Source organism: Theropithecus gelada, chromosome 9, assembly GCF_003255815.1.
Source record: "Theropithecus gelada isolate Dixy chromosome 9, Tgel_1.0, whole genome shotgun sequence".
NCBI classification, from domain to species: domain Eukaryota; kingdom Metazoa; phylum Chordata; class Mammalia; order Primates; family Cercopithecidae; genus Theropithecus; species Theropithecus gelada.
This window is the reverse complement of record NC_037677.1, coordinates 92,633,724-92,650,829: the sequence shown is the minus strand read 5'-3', so window position 1 is coordinate 92,650,829 and position 17,106 is coordinate 92,633,724. Positions and strand designations below refer to the sequence as shown.

Genomic DNA, 17,106 nt, shown 5'->3' with positions numbered 1-17,106 from the left:
CAGAGGCCAGTGCTAGCACCTGTGCTGTTCCCAGTATGAAGAATACGCCAGGTTATTCCTATGCTAAGATTTTCCTAAAACACATCAGTCTGAATCTTTGCTCAGCTCACTGAATCGCTGGGGTAGACTTGAGGCCGCCTAAGGCCTTGCTCACATGGCACAGGTGATATGAATTCTACTTATTAGGCAGACACACTGCACCTACTGCCTTCACTGCCGTCTTCCTAATCCCCGCAAGATCTCTAAGGTCGATATTATGATCCTCATTTTAAAAATGAAGAATGTTGGCCGGGCATGGTGGCTCATGCCTGTAATCCTAACACTTTAGGAGGCTGAGGTGGGTGAATCACTTGAGGTAAGGAGTTCAAAACCAGCCTGGCCAACATGGTAAAGCCCCATCTCTACTAAAAATACAAAAATTAGCCAGGCATGGTGGTGCATGCCTGTAATCCCAGCTACTCGGGAGGCTGAGGCAGGAGAATTGCTTGAACCTGGGAGGCGGACGTTGCAGTGACCAGAGATCACGCCACTGCACTCTAGCCTGGGCAACAGAGTGAGACTTTGTCTCAAAAAAATAAAAAATTAAAAATAACAGTGAAGAATGTGAGTCCCAGAGAGGCTGAATAACCAGCCCCAAAGAGCACAGCTAGTGAGTGGCTGAGCAAGGGGCAGAACTCAGACCCAGTTGGCCTTAGAGCCTGACTCCTTTTCTGATACCTGCTGAGAAGGACAGTCCTGGACCAAAGGGATCCCACAGATTCCCTGTGAATGGAGCGAAATCGCTGAGGGAAGGAGCATGGAGGTTGACCCACATGAATAATCACCACCTGGATACGCTTTAGCATAACCTGGGGAACTTTTCCAACCCGTAATGCCAGACTCCTCCTGAGAAGTTCAGACATTGCCAGGCTGGGGTGGAACCTAGACCTTGGCATTTTTAAAAGCCAGGAGCACCTCACCCCCACCCCGCACCCACCAGTGCTGCTTCCATGCCCTCTGTGTGGCCAAGTGTTGGGTTGTTGGCTCTCCTGAACCTCTGGGTGACCATCACTGCCCTGGAAGGATATTTTTAATGAGGACATTCTTCCAGTTTTTGTCGTTTAAGTCAATAGGCAGTTGAAATTTTTGGCCTAACATTTCACTTTACTCTTTCAAGGAATGCTCGTGGATCATTTGTGGCTACATAGACACCTGTGGTTTTATACTTTCTAGATCTCAATGGCTTCTACCCAGGAAATGATCCGGAGCCTCTTTTATGTTATGTTTTTTGTTTGTTCCTTTCAAGACAATCGATCAAGCCAGAGGCATTCCCCACCCTTCAGCAAGACACTTCCCAGTAAGCCCAGCTGGCCTTCAGAGAAAGCAAGGCTCACCTCCACCCTGCCGGCCCTGACTGCTCTGCAGAAACCTCGAGTCCCACCCAAACCCAAAGGCCTCCTTGAGGATGAGGTAAAGTAAATCTGTCCCAAACGCTTCCCAGGACACAGAGAGGGGGCGGGGCAAGTGACCAGGACAGCCTGCCCGCTGGCTGTCCTCCTTCTTTACAACCTGCTATTGACTGTCCCCTCTCACTCTCCACTATTGTACCAAAGGGACTTGGTTTTCTCCAAAATGGCTTATTGTAAGCATGTCAGTTTACTAGAGGTGTATGGTAAAATATCAATACTGAGTCTGTGCCCCTCATATCATTCCCTCCTTCTTCGCTGTGGTTTCCTGTGAATCTCTTCTTTCCTCCCTAAGTTGTTCTTCCCCTCTCTTTGTTCTCCTTTGCTTCTCTGTCCTGTTGTTACCGACAGCAAATCCATATGGGTCTGCAGCAACTTCAATTCTTGCCTCCTGGGCATAAGGCAGAAGGAGAGACCAAGGCAAGTTTCAGAGCAGGAATGAAAAGAAGTCAAGTACACTTAGAAGAGGGCCAAGTGGATGACTTGAGAGATCCAGTGTGCTGTTTGACCTTTGACTTGGGGTTTTAAACACTGGCACCCTTCTGGGGTCTTGTGTCCCTTCTCCCCGATTCTTCCTTTGTGTGAGCTGTCTGCTTGTGCAGTGGCCTGCTAGCATTTGGGAGGTGAGCATGTGCAGTGTGCTTACCGGAGTTGTATGCACACTCCCTTGAGGCACTCTTGCCTTACCAGCTGAATGTTTCTAGAAGGTCAAATACCAATTAAACTCTGCCATTTTGCCTCTTAATGCGCATGCTTGAGCCCACTTGCCCAACTCCTGAGATCTTATTGGGAAACTGCTCATCACTAGTTTCAGGTTTTTTCTATCTATTGGGAGACTGCCTTTCTCTGGTGCTGGCTGTGACCAATTATTATTTTAGAAAGACAATTAACAACCACCTGACAATCACCTGATAGTCTCCTGACATTCCTGGGGCAGGGGAGCCCTCTCCTGTCCTGCTCATGCCTGACTAGCTATTCTACCCACTGTAACACTGTCTCCACCTTACTTTCTTTCCTCCACCTTCTTTTCTCTCTGCTCCTCCACTTTCCTCTTCTCAGATGCAGAGGGTGACATGGGCCAGGATGTACAATGGAGATCGCTAGTCTGTAAGGTACCCCGCACAACCTGTGGAGGAACTGACCCCTGACTTCCCTTTGACAGCTCTTGCTTCTCACTCCCTCCCTCCCCACAGCTGCCCCACCCCCACTGCCACCAGGTGTCCAGAGACCCACCTTTTCAGATGGCCCAGCATCCAACTCTGGGTTTACTTCCTCAATCTCCCCTCTCTCAGCTCTTAGAGCTTGTGTGTCATTTTCCCTATGGAACTGCTCCTATTTGAAAATGAATACATAAACTCATCAAAACTTGTAATAACTCATAAAGCCTAATGTGTTATGGCTCCCAGAGGTCCTTGCATTTTAAATAAGGACAGAGACCAGCCGGCAGCTTCTCTAAGAAGTAACTTGCCTCTAGAGGATAAAACTTATGGCTTACACACATGTTGTGAAATGATCTTCATTCCACCTTTATAAAATTTGCAGCCCAGCAGGAGATGGAAAAGATGGACTTTTAAATCAAAATAGAGGCAGCATCTAGGCCCAAATTCCTGCTTTGGCCCTTCTAGGTGTATAATTTGGGGCAAGCTAGACAACTTCTTTTTGTCTGTTTTTCATCTCATCTCTGTTATTTTGAGAATTTAATAAGAGAACATATGTATAGCACTAAATACAGTGCCTCACACACAGAGGGGTTTAATATATGTTGGATTCCTTTCTAACATATTCTAAATTCCTGACAAAATCCAGTTTTCTAGTTTCTTCTGAAAACTGAAATCTGGCAACACCAGGCCAGCAGTGGCCTCAAAGCAACTGTGCCCCGCCCTCGGCTGTGAATCCCTGGTCTCTTTTTTGATTTGTCATAGCTCCCATGACACATACAGTGCAAGTACACACCCTCACCCTGTGCACACTCCTCCCACCTGAGAGGCGACGTTGTCCTTTCAAGGGTGTGAATAGGGTGTCAAGGAGAAGCTGAGCAGGGGAGGGGACAGAATGGGGAGACCAGCTGTTAGGGTCTCACTGTAAATTATTTCAGCATTTGGCAAATCCATATGAAGACACAAATTCAGATACAGAATGCGAATGAATACTGTGGGATATGTAAGGCTCTTCATTTCTGTAAATAACTGAGAATGGACCCCAGGGAGGCAAGGCAGAGGTTTGCTAATAGCAGCCTCGTGGAGATGGCTCAGACAAGTCTTCACCGTGGGAAAAAGAGAAGTATGAAGGTGGGGGCATTCTGGAATGGGCAGATGGAGAGCCAATATAAGAAAGAGGTGTAAAAACAAATACACAAACAAACAGAGGCCAACATTAAGATATGGCTGAACCATTAGTTGGGAAAAAAAGAAGTCAAGTACCAGAATAAATAAAAATGTTTAACCCTGTTCTACAGGTTATAGGCAAAATATAGAGATACAGGCTAAACAGAAAGCTGGAGGTGGGGCAAAGACATTTAGGGGGAAGAAGCATCTGTGCTATAATGAGAGTGGCTAACACTTGGTGAATGCTGTGTATCCACTGGTGTTCTGAGCACTTTGTGTGCATTATCTCATTGAATCCTCACACCAACCGCATGAAGTCTATCATCAGCCCCGCTTTACAGATGAGGAAACAAAGGTATAAAGGGGCTAAAAATAAACTTGTTCAAGGTCACAGAGGGAATATGCTTAGCTTAAAGGGTATTTTTATAAGAATTCAATAAAATAATGTACGTAAAGCTTTTATATGCTCATATGAGTGGTAATGAGGATGCAGCTCATGTGGGCATTTAACAGCTAATCGAAATGACTCCTGCTAAGTAATAGGGTATGAGCCAATGGGAAAGTGAAAATAAGATAAATTCATGTTACTCCTATTTTTCAAATCTGTAGTCCTAGGGGGAGGCAAACATGTAAACACTTATGACAAGTGTCTTATTAATACTGAAACATCTAAACATTGGAGTTGATCTAAGATGATTTTTAATCTATTTTTAATTTGGAATCATGTCATTGTAATAACTGAAGAAGGATTTCTAATACCTGTAGGTGACGGTAGTAGAATAATCTACTTGGCTTCGAAAGACCAATCACTGATTCACTAAAGTCAAGTTTTTGTGTTTTGTTCATGAAATAAGGGGGCTGATATTAAAACACTGCAGCAATGTCAAAGCGGTCAATAAGACCACATGATATCCTAATAAAGGATATAAAATACGATGGTTCTTCGTCATTTACTTATTTCAGCAATAACAACATTAAAGCATTGAATTGCAATGTTGGGAATATACATTGTACATACCTTCTCCTAAAACCCTATAAAGATGAGAGAGTTGGGCAGACACTACAAATAGAATTTGTTGAGACTGGATCAAGTCTTTTTTTCCTATCATTCTTTGTGAATACAAATGTCTGCATTCCAGAAATATCACTGAAGTGGCATCGTTGTCTGGGGTACATATCTGGGATTCATCGTCTCGCACTGAGATTAATGACATAGACACGTGTGGGTGGATTAGGGAGCGGAAAGTTTAATAGACAGGAGAGAGGAGAGCATCTCTCTCTCTCTTGCAAGACAGTAGAATCCTAAAAGGAAAACCGGGCCTGTGGTGGACCACAGCAGATTTTATAGGCAGGCTTCAGGAGGAGATACCTGATTTACATAGGGCCCATAGATTGGTTTGATCAGGAGTGACATTTACATGGTGCAGAAGAGGCTGATCGCCCCACCCTAATCTTATTATACAAATGGGTTTTCTACTTGGCTAGTGCCGTCTTGTCTGCTCCTTAGTGTACAGGTGGCTGGCAAAGAGAAGGGAAGACAGAGCCACCATTTTGATCACGCCTAAGCACAGGTAGCATTTTCCTATTGGCACAACTGCCAGCATTCACCCATGCAAGCTTCCAGCTTGCTCGTCTCTATCAGCAGCCTGATTTTACAGGCTGCTCTGTGTTAGAAAAGAAAATGATTTGGGGCTGCTTTTTATTAAAAGGAAAACCTTACCAAGGACATCTTACTCTCACTATCTGCCTAAGTAATTTTTTCTTAACTCCTATATCATCATGACTCTAAACAGCTCAGATTCTAAACACTGCAGATAAAAACATTTTCTGTAATCAAGTCCTGCAGAACAAAACAAGTACAAAATTGAGAATACAGAAGAAAGAATAAATTTTGAAGTGGTTAAGTAGGACTAGGTCAGGGCCTGGAGCTTCCAACTTCCCTATATCCATTCAGGCATCATTGCCGAGTGTCAATACCAATATTCTGTGTTCAGATATAGGATGTTTAAGGATTTTGTTGACTACAGGGTTTAAGAGGGTGGCATGCCTCCTGGGGGCTCAACCTCTCCTTTTATAGGAACTAACCCCTAGAAGAGAAGTTGGGTTCTGATAAAGCATGTCACTCTGGCTACTAATGAATCCAAAAAGGTGGACCCACGGACTCAAAAAGGTCCTGCAGGGATACTGCAGCCACTCAACATCCCGTTATTCAAAGCTGCTAAGTCAGCCCATCCCAGCTTTGGCTATTGGGTTAGTCAATTTCAATTCAATTCAGTGAGGCATTTGGCCAGATACTGGAAACACAAATACAGAGAAAGAGAAGGCCCTGTCCTTCAGGAGTTGACACTGTGGGGCCAGAGATGAAGCAGAGATGAGGACCAGGTTTCCTGTGCCACAGAGAAGCAAGTGCCCACTTCTGAATGGCAGAATCCAGGAGAACTTCCGATGATTCAGCAATTAACTCCCCAACAGGTCATACATCTAGAAAAGACCCAAGCACAGATTTCCTCCCAGGTCTGTATGATTCCAAAGCCTCACCTCCCTCAGCCAGATCGTCTCTAAACACAACTGCAGATTGAGATATGTGAGTAGAACTCTCTGGTGCCTCTTGGTCAGCTTCAGAGGTGAAGAAAGAGATAAGAAATAGCAATTAAATGAACAGAGGATAGATAAGACAGAAAGAGGAGGGGGAGGATGGAACGTACTAGAATGTGGTGGATAAAAGTATGGGTGCTAAATTATTGAACTGCTTGAGTTCAAATGCTGGATCTACCACTTTTTTTTTTTGAGACAAGGTCTCACTCTGTTGCCAAGCGTGATCACAACTCACTGCAGCCTCAGCTTCCTGGGCTCAAGCAACCTTCCCACCTCAGCCTCCAGAGTAGCATGTTTGGCTAATTTTTCTATACTTTTTGTAAAGACAAGGTTTCACCATGTTTCCTGGGCTGGTTTTGAACTCCTGGACTCTATATCTATCCACCTGCCTCAGCCTCCCAAAGATCTGGGATTACAGGCACGAGCCACTGTGCCTGTCTGGGTCTACCACTTTTAAACTTGACAACTTGAGCAAGCTACTTAATTTTTCTGTGCCTCAGGTTCTTCATCTGGAAATGGAGCCAATGGTTGTACCTCTCTTATTATAGAAGGATTACATGAGAAAAAAACATGTACAGTACTTAGAAGAACACCCAGCAATAACTTTTTGATTTTGTTTCTCCCAGTACCCTTCTTGGCTGCCCACCAGGGCAGGTGGTAAAAACCACTTTTGAAATCTGGTTACCTCATTTGTGTCTTGTCAATATAAAATCCCTCCCTGCCTCCATTTATGGTCATTTAATTATCGACAAAAGTGCTAAGACGATTCAATGGAGAAATATTTTTTTAAAACAAATGGTGCTAGGTAAATGGTGCTAGATGTATCCACAGGCAAAAGAATGAAATTGGATTCTAACCTCACACCATACACAAAAATTAACTGAAAATGTAGCATAGACCTAACTGTAAGAGCTAAAACTCTAAAACTCTTAGAGGAAAACACAGGTATGAGTCTTTACGGCTTTGGGTTGTGCAATAGTTTCTTAGATTTGATACCAAAAGTACAAGCAATAAAAGAAAAAATAAATAAAACAGACTTCAAAGTTTAAACATTTTATGCCACCTATGAAACCAATAAGAAAGTAAAAAAGCCGGCAGGGCGCGGTGGCTTATGCCTGTAATCCCAGCACTTTGGGAGGCCGAGGCAGGCGGATCATGAGGTCAGGAGATTGAGACCATCCTGGCTAACACGGTGAAACCCCGTCTCTACTAAAAATACAAAAAATTAGCCGGGTATGATGGCGGGCGCCGGTAGTCCCAGCTACTCAGGAGGCTGAGGCAGGAGAATGGCGGGAACCCGGGAGGCGGAGCTTGCAATGAGCAGAGATCATGCCACTGCACTCCAGGCTGGGAGACAAAGCGAGACTCAGTCTCAAAAAAAAAAAAAAAAAAAAAAAAAGAAGGAAAGAAAGTAAAAAAGCAACCTACAGAATAGAAGAAAAGTTTTGCAAATTGTATATCTGATGAAGAACTTGTAACTAGAATATATAGAGAACTCTTGTAACTCAATAAAAAGATAAACAACCCAATTAAAAATGGGCAAAGATTTGAATAGACATGTCTCCAAAGAATATACAAAAAATGACAATAAATATATAAAAAGATACTCAACATCATTAGTCATCAGGGAAATGCAAATCAAAACTATAACGAGATACCATTTTGCACACACAAGGATGGCTGTCATAAAAAGGATGATCACAAGTGTTGGTAAGGATATGGAAAAACTGGAGCCCTCATACATTGCTGGCAGGAATGAAAAATGGTGCAGCGTCTTTGGAAAACAGTTTGGCAGTTTCTCTGACTGTTTAACATAGAGCTACCATATGACTCAACAATTTCACCTCTAGGATATTCCCAAGAGAAACGCATGTCTACACAAAAACTTGTACATGGATAGTCATGACACCATTATTCATTACAGCCAAAAAGTGGAAAAAAGTTCAAATGTCCATCAGCTGATGAATGGATAAACAAATGTGGGATACTCATAAAATAGAATATTATTTGGCCATAAAAAAGGCTGGAGTTGTCACACATACTATACCACAGGAAAACCTTGAAAACATTATACTAAGTGAAAGAAGTCTCAAAAGACTACAGATGGTGTGATTCCATGTATATTCAATGTCCAGAATGGGCAAAATCTATAGAGAAAGAAAGCAGATTTGTGGTTGAGTAGGTCAAGGGAGTGGTGGATGGGGAGTGACTAATGGATGCAAGGTTTCTTTTTGGGGTGATAAAAATGTCCTAAAATTAGATTGTGGTGATGGTTGCATACATCTGTGAATATACTAAAAGTCACCAAATTGTACAATTTACATAGTAGAATTTTATGGTATGTGAATTGCATCTCAGTAATGCTTTTTTAAAAAATCACTCTCTCCCATACAGTCAACTATGAATGTACAGCATTCTTTTTATTCAGTTTTATATTTCTTTTAGGCTGATTATGTGGTCCCTGTAGAAGATAATGATGAAAACTATATTCATCCCACAGAAAGCAGTTCACCTCCACCTGAAAGAGGTAAGAGTTTGTCACCTTAAGCACCTGAAAATTTTTAGCAGTTGATGGGGATGTACAAGAGTATTTGGTAGTAAGTACTAAGAGGCTCAGAAATGACAGTGTCCAGGCCTTTCTCCCCTGGGCCACAGTGTGTGCTTCTTTGGCTGGTTGGGCAGACACCATCAGTGACAACCCATTTCTGTGTCATAGCCCTTCCCCGCCTTCTCTTTCCTCTTCCATGATTTAATTCTCCCATCTCAAATTATGAAAGCACCTGGGTAGTTCTCTTCAGCTGCCCTCGCTTTAAATGGATTTCTCATAAAACCTAATACAATGTCGCAAGCCACGATGTTGGCCTTGTAAACACTGCACCAAGAACAGTTTCTGCAGAAGAGCAAAAAAATGAAAGAGTGAAATATGCCCTGAGTCCTGGCTCTTTAAATTTAGTAGTATGTTAGGCCTACGAGAAACATTTCATCTGTTAACCCTTCACAGGACAACAAATGCTATGACAAATGAATTATCTTAAAAAGCCAGTGCTACATAAGATTAGGCATGAAAACAAGCTATGTTTACTCTGAATATAGTTACTATGGAGAATATGATCCAGTACAAGTGATACCTCTTCAGGTAACATTGCTCATCTGCTACTGTCAACTCCATGGTAGCCATATTCAGGTTTTAGTCCGCCATCACGTAGCATCCCTCTCCCATACTCCGTACCTATCACCAACAGCTTCAAGACCTACCTGAATTCCCAAGCTATCGATTACCACAAAACAACAAATACCCATTCCCTCCTTCCAACCCCTCTTAAAAAAAAACAGAAAAGAAAAGAAAAGAAAAGAAAAGACCCCTGAAATCCCAGAGCAATGGTGTGTATTGCATCTGGTAGGGGAGGTGGAGCTATTAATTGGGCCCCTCCAGGAAGGGGTTCAATACACTCTTGATGAAAAACAAAAACAATAAAACTCCTTTGTCTCTTAGACTTCCCATTTGGCAAATGAAATTCCAAGCCATTATTCACTTTAACAAGATCTCTATCATCAAATAATCAAATAATAATATATCAAATTATGAATCTGTCATTGATATTTCCATTCTAAAGATGTTTCTTCTGAGAAGACTTCTTTTATTGGTTTGTGTGTCTAATAAGTGTGTCTCCCATTCTTTGCAAATTCTCTGGTCTGGTCATCATTTTTCCCTGAGTGTGACTTTCCCTCAATGGCATGTATCTGTAATGGTTTTATATATATGTATATGTATATTTCTGTGTTTAAGCTCCCATGGTGAATAGATCAACCAAGCCAAATTCCTCAACGCCCGCCTCTCCTCCAGGAACAGCTTCAGGTAAAGTGTATATGTGTTTTGGTTTGGTTTTATGTCTATTTCAAATAAGAAAAACAACTCAGATGAACTATGAAGAAGTAATCACTTGTATTTGCAAATGTCTTAATAATGGGAACAGAAGGCCAGTCCTCACCCTCATGCACTGTCTAGTGGCACGTGTGTGGAAGCGGCCATTTCCCCAGGCATTTTGGCATCTGCTAGACAAGTTCTGGTTTTCACTCTACCTTCCTGGGCACCTTGCTGGCTTCTCCGTGTCCCCTCCCTTGACTGAGGGGGTCCCAGAGTTTAGCCCTCAGCCCTCAACCCTCAGTTCTTTCAGAACATCATGATGGTTACAAGCTTGGTTTTGAGCCAGACAGCCCTCGGTTGGAACCCCAGTGTGCCCCGTCACCAGCTATGCCACCTTGAGCTTGTACTCCGCCTCTCCAAGTATCAGATTTTCTTGTCTGTAAATGGCGCTCATAGCCGCTACTCTGTGACAGGAGAATTCTGCTGCATGTGAAACTCTTAATGAGTGCCTGGCACACACTGAGTGCTGAGGAGAGAGAATGATTTTTCACTTCTGTAGGGTTCATCGAGTAATCTGGCTTCATGTCTCAAGTCTACACTGGTAACTCCCTGGCATCCAACCCGACCTGACTTCCCTTCGGAACACCTTGATGCTCCCACGCAGGACTCTAAACTCACTCCTCCCTTCCCTGTGGGCACCCCTGTTTCTCAATGTGTACAGCCTCCAGGCCACGTACTCCAAATCCTGCTTTTATTTCTCCTGAATTTGCTGTCCCATTTTAGCTGTGACCACCCTAGTCCGGGCTTTCTTTACTCGGCCACCTTGTACCTTCTCATCTGCAGCAGTCCAGCGGCCACACCCCTGCCTCTCAACTCTCTCCTCAGTGACAAGGACTGAGCTGCTGAACTCCTCCAGATGTTACCAGTTTCATCTCACCACAAAGCTAGTTTTTGCCACGTCACCTCTACCACCAAACCATAAATGTTCCTGGTTGCTCCTACAGGTTTTGGCAACCCCCAAGGCTGAGCCCAAGACACTGAGGGGTACCCATGACCCCCATGAACAGCACAGAGAGGTATAGGAGCCTGCTCTCCAGCATTCTCACGGGCATTTCCTCTCTCTGTCTTCCCTCGTCCGTCTCCCCTAGGCATACATATGCGCACCCGCGTGCGCACACACACGTATTCATACACACACACTTTCTTCTCTCACAGAGCTGAACACAAGTCATTGAGAGGCTGAGCTCTGCTTCCAGAGACAGGCTCCTTAATAGAAAATGAAAGAAGAGTCGAGTTATTTTAAAAACCTTTTCCTGGACTCATTTCTTATGAAATTATTCACTTTCTTCACAAGTTCTGGTTTTTCTTATCCTCTCCTCAGAACCCACAAGCGCTTTATATATGGGGAGTGGAGCTCAGAGCCATCTTAGCCAGCTCATCTTACCCTCTCAGGAGGCAAAGGTCAACATGCCAATCTAAAATATCGTGACCAGGTTGCTTAGGCCCCAGCCGAAATGGAGACTCCTAACTCCCGATAACTCAGGATGAGGGCTGTTGTTACTGGAACAGAAAACCCTTTAACAAATAAATAAATGAAGACTTCAACCCTCCTTTAGAGAAATAGATTACTAATATCTGGTGTTTGCCTCTTACAAAGCTCTACTTGCCTTACAAGGACCTCCTGTTCCTAAAACACTCCCAGTACTCCAATCAGCCTGTATTTCATGGGTCTTGCTTCTTGGTCTTTGTGTTCTCACTTTTAGGACACCTAATCCTACCCATCCTTCAAGGCCCAGCTTGAGGCCTCCACCTCTAGGAAGCCTCCTCTGGTTCCTGTAGCCCTCAGAGAGCTCTCCTTTGCAGGAAGTCTCTTCCCCCTTACACTTAGCCCGTACTTATTCCCTAATTACTTTGTGTCTCAGTCTAATCGCTTCCTAAGTACCCTGCAAGTTCCTTGAAGACCTTGCCTTCAATGTCGTTGCTCAGGAGGCTTTACCTGGCCCCATGCTGGGGCAGATCCCTGTAGTGCCCTGCACATGCCCTGAGATTTCTGTCTTTCTTTGCTCACAGCTGTTTCCAGGGCCTACCCCAGGATCTGGCTCAGGGGAGATGCCGAGACTGAGGAGGGGTCAGTTGGTTGAGAGGGTGAATGAGTCCTCAAACACTGGTTGTATTAAATATTTAAAGAATCACCAAGGGGGCATTAACCAGCTGGATTTATTACTCATAAGTTTGCTATTAACCTGGTATAGCTGTATTTTAATACTAGAGACATCAGATGAAGAAAGGAAATCTAAACAAGAAAATAATGTCCTGGTTATGTGATTGTCACATACAGGTGGGAGCACCTACGGGGGGTGGGGGGAAGAAATGAAATAGTTCAGGTCCTGGCTCTGACATTTGCTAGGTGCTGGACTTTGAACAGGTGAAGTCATCTCTGTTTCTTAGTTTCTTCCTCTGATAAAATGGCACCTATACCTAGGGGTATCATGAGTAGACATCATGAGAATTAAGTGACTCACTATAGATAACTTGCACTCATAAAATGCTAGTGCTTTGTTATTATTATTGTTATTATTCAGAATCTCTTGTTCAACCTGCCTTGATCCATGACCATTCTGGCAGATATTCTCAGGGAACGATATTGTTTCATGGGTCACTGGCCCATGAAACAGAGGAGACATGCTCCATCCTTCCTTAGAACTCTGTCATCCTGAGGCAAGACCATAGGCTTTCCACCAGTGCTCATGCTGTCCTCTTATCACCAGAAGTTATTTATAGGGAGGGAAAGGGAAAGGAAGGTTTTGGCAGACCATTCTGAGATATGCAAGAAAGGGAAGCATAGTGGAAAAGCCAGGCGGGAGGTCTGACAAAGATAATATAGCGGTCAAATGAGCCCTCAGCATTTCAGAAGTGAGAAATTCAGACTTAGACCTTCTTTCTACTTCCTTATTTTTCAGACAAGATTTTGTTCCGCTTCCCCAAGATATTCCATCAAATTCTATGAGTAGTCAAGGGTACTTTAACAGTGTCAGTCTTAAGTATTCAATTTGATACACCAGCCACTTAAACACAGTGAGACTCCTGCTACACATTCCGGTGACATTTCAGTTTATTGTTTTCATGTTGTCACATGAAATGTAAACATTCCAAATGCAATCTCTTTTCCAAAATGTTTCAAAAAATCAGACCCAGTTCAGGTGCCGTGGAAGACAGAGCTGTCATGGAGGGGGCACTGCTTCCCGGGGTGCTGGGGAAGGCCACCGGGTACAATCCACACCACCCACTTTTTGCTGTTGTTCCCACCCATGAGGGTTTAGGAAAAGAGTCAGTGGGCTCTGAGTGGAAGCCTGGGGGCCTCTCTCCAGTGACACACATGGGAAGGAACTTCCTGGTCTCTATTTCAGTACTTTTTGACGCCTTTTCTTTTTCTTGTTTGTGTTTGGATGAGATGATACGGGGGTGCACATATCTTCCCTGTTATAAATTCTGAGAGGGCAGAGTCCTATGTCTGCTTCTTCACCTCTTGCTCTGCCCCTAACACGGTACCTTCAAGGGCTTTACATGTACCAAGTCCTCGATAATCCTTGGTAATGGATTATTACTTCAATGTGTGCTTATCTGTGCTCTATCTCACAAACTAAGAAAGTACAGACTGAGGGCAGCAGGTCCAGCCTGTACTTGCAGAGTATGCCCTGTAAGTCCATTAGGAATTGAAGGTTGGGCACCCTGGCTCACGCCTGTAATCCCAGCACTTTGGGACACCAAGGCAGGTAGATGGTTTGAGTCCAGGAGTTCAAGGCCAGCTTGGGCAACATGGCAAAATCTCATCTTGATAAAAAATTAGCCAGGTGTGGTCGTGCACGCCTGTAGTCCCAGCTACTCAGGAGGCTTAGTGGGGAGGATCACTTGAGTCCAGGAGTTTGAAGCCTCCAATAATCTGTGATCACCCCACTGCACTCCAGCCTGGGTGACAGAACAAGACCCAGAAAAAAAAAAGTGGGGGGAATTGTGGACTTATATGTGTAGTAAGTTCTTAACAAAACATTTATTCAGTTAAATTAATGAAGAGCCTCATGAAAAGCCCCCTTGGTCTCACTGAGCAATGGTGTCCAAGCAGGTGAGCATCATGTCTGAGGCAGCCAGGGGATGCTGAGGGGACTGGCTCAGTTCTGGCCTCTCCCCTCCTGGCCTGCCCTCTGTCCCATGGTAAAGATCCATCCTGCCTCTCTCTCACTTCCTCCCCCATAACGATTGTCTGGCATCTATCTTCAGGTACAGGAAGGGAGGTTGGGTGCAGGGGACAAGACCCTTCAGGTCCCTTCTATGACTTGAGAAGATGAGATTTGGGCAGCAGACTGCACTTGTCTCAATTTGTCCATTAAGGAAAACCTGTGGGCAAAGGCCCTGAGAACTCAGAGATGAATGAGTAAATATCCTCCAAATGTGAAGTTAGAGGCATTTACTGTATTTAAGTGTGCTTATAAGGGAGCAGTGTCTGAGATCTGTGTCAGGAGTGGTGGGTTGGAGCCTCTGTCTCTGGGCGCCTCTGCCGTGCACATTTGTGCAGTGTGCACAGATGCAGGTGTGAGCTGTTGGCTCCCTTCCTCAAGGACCTCTGTGGGAGTCCTCACTGAGTTCTCAGAATCAGTGGGCTCAGGACTTGCCCCATGGGGCAGGGGGTGGGGGGTGGTGCGGGTAAGGGGAAGGTCTTTTAGAAATGTTAAGGTGGAGTCCCTAATCCCCATCCCAGTTCTGAGTTTATACACTAACACTTTTAAAATGTGTCATCACCTTTGCCCACAGGTTTTCCTTAATAGCTTCAATATAACTACCTATATGTGCTTACCTGAAAGCAACACAATGTGTGCGAATATTTCTGAGCCTGCCAGAAAGGCCAGCCTCACTGTGACCATCAGCCCCTGGTTCAGGACTTGGGGACTGAGTAGTGTATATGTTTGTGCAGGTCGAAACAGTGGGGCCTGGGAAACCAAGTCACTTTCACCAGCTGCGCCATCCCCGTTGCCACGGGCTGGGTAAGTACCTGTTGCAGGAAGCAGCTTTTGAGGTCTGGGGAATGAGGATGGCGATACCCCACTGCCCTGTTGACTTCATTAGAAGTTCTCCCCATGGCAGGCTGCAACTTGCACCAAGAGTAAGGAGCCCTGCTAACATTGAACGAGCCAGGTGCGGTGGCTCAGGCCTTTCATCCCAGCACTTTGGGAGGCCGAGGTGGGCAGCTCACTTGAGGCCAGGAGTTCAAGACTGGCCTGGCCAACGTGGCAAAACCCCGTCTCTACTAAAAATACAAAAATCAGCCAGGCATGGTGGCACACACCTGTAATCCCAGCTACTTGGGAGGCTAAGGTGGGAGGATCACTTGAACCTCTGCAGGTTGCAGTGAGCTGAGATTGTAGCACCACACTCCAGCCTGGGCAACAGAGCAAGACTCCATCTCAAATAAATAAATAAATAAATAAATAAATATAGGAGTATTTCCTCCTGTGAAGTTTTAGTTAAGTCTTGAGTTCACTAACTTACAGTGTTCCACAAGACACCCCGACTTTCAGAAGCTCCAGCACCTGAATCATTTTCAGAATCTCTAGCAGATTTTGTCTTTACTTTCTACTCCTCAGTTTTACGGTCTACAAATAAGTGTGCAGATATATACCATGTGCTGGTCAGACCAGGGTGCTCCATCAAAGCCATACCACTGAGGTTCCTCTCGAAAGTGACAGTCATTCTTTCTTATTGAATTTAGAAGGGCTTTGTAAACAGTCAGGTGAGGATTGTCATGTGTTAATATTACAAACATCACCCATAAAATTATGTTGGCTCAACAGGTTATTTGGAAAGCAAATTTAAATATGTCTAAATCTGGCCTGCATGGCTCTAATCTTATTTCTGCCTCTGTGTAAACCAAAGAAAGCCTCCATGTTGAAAGTTTGTTAACCAAAACTCTGCACACGTCTCTCTTAGTTCAGCTGTATCACTTTGTGCGAGTTACTTAGTCTCTCTGAGCCTCAGTTTCCTCACCTTAAAATGTCACTGTAAGGTTTAAATAACAAGTGAGGAGCCTAACCCAGTGCCAGGCATCTTACAGGTGCTCAGGAATTCTTGTGTTCTTCCCCCACACTTCAACTCTCAGCCAAAAACAAAGCAAGAGAGAGACATGGTGAGGGTTTTTAAATTAAGAAATTTAACACAGAGAAAAGGAGCATACAACCTTATCAATATTAGACTCCAGTCTCTATTGGAATCTTGAGTTCATTGACTTACAGTGTTCCACAAGACACCCCGACTTTCAGAAGCTCCAGAACCTGAATCATTTTGCAAACTAGAATGTTAGTGCAGGCAAGTACCTTCAGGACCACACATCAGTGGTTTTCAAACTTGTTTTGGTCTTGGATCTCTCTGAAAGAAAGCCTGCACAGAAGACCAGTGGAGAACAGCCCCTAGAGACAGGGAGGAAGCTGGAGCGGGCAAGCGCGGCTGCAACCTCACCTGCTGGACCACTCTCTTACCTCTACCCTCTGTCCTGGACAGTAACCCCTACAGGGAGCTGTTGGGGAAGAGGGGGCTCCACAGAAACACTGAAAATACTGATCCCGGTCCTCAGTTGACAGGTGAGGAATCTAACCTCACACCCAAGACAAAGAGGCCCAAGGTCACCCGCCGAGTAATTAGTGCAACTGGTGCAAGAGTCCAGTTCTGCCGATTCCCTGGCAACTGGTGCCCTACTTTATCCCCAGTTGACCCCTTCCCCATCTGTCAGCAGACTCTGTCTGAGCCTAGGAGGATCATAACTAAATCCCACTTCCATCCCTCTCCACCTTGCAAGGATAGTCTTCTACACACTCGTATCGCTTTCATAATT

General features: G+C 44.4%; 1 protein-coding gene across 5 annotated transcripts in view; it reads left to right on the top strand.

Annotated features, from left to right (window-relative positions):
- Positions 1-17,106, top strand: part of BLNK (B cell linker) — an 80,425-nt gene that overhangs the window by 46,748 nt on the left and 16,571 nt on the right. For 2 of the 5 annotated variants that reach the window (XM_025396898.1, XM_025396896.1), the window contains exons 6-9: positions 1,286-1,449; positions 8,810-8,891; positions 10,152-10,220; positions 15,196-15,265. In XM_025396898.1, coding sequence (XP_025252683.1) covers positions 1,286-1,449; positions 8,810-8,891; positions 10,152-10,220; positions 15,196-15,265 — 385 coding nt within the window. The remainder of the gene's footprint in view (positions 1-1,285; positions 1,450-8,809; positions 8,892-10,151; positions 10,221-15,195; positions 15,266-17,106) is intronic. The other 3 variants (XM_025396897.1, XM_025396899.1, XM_025396900.1) reach the window with 2 other exon arrangements.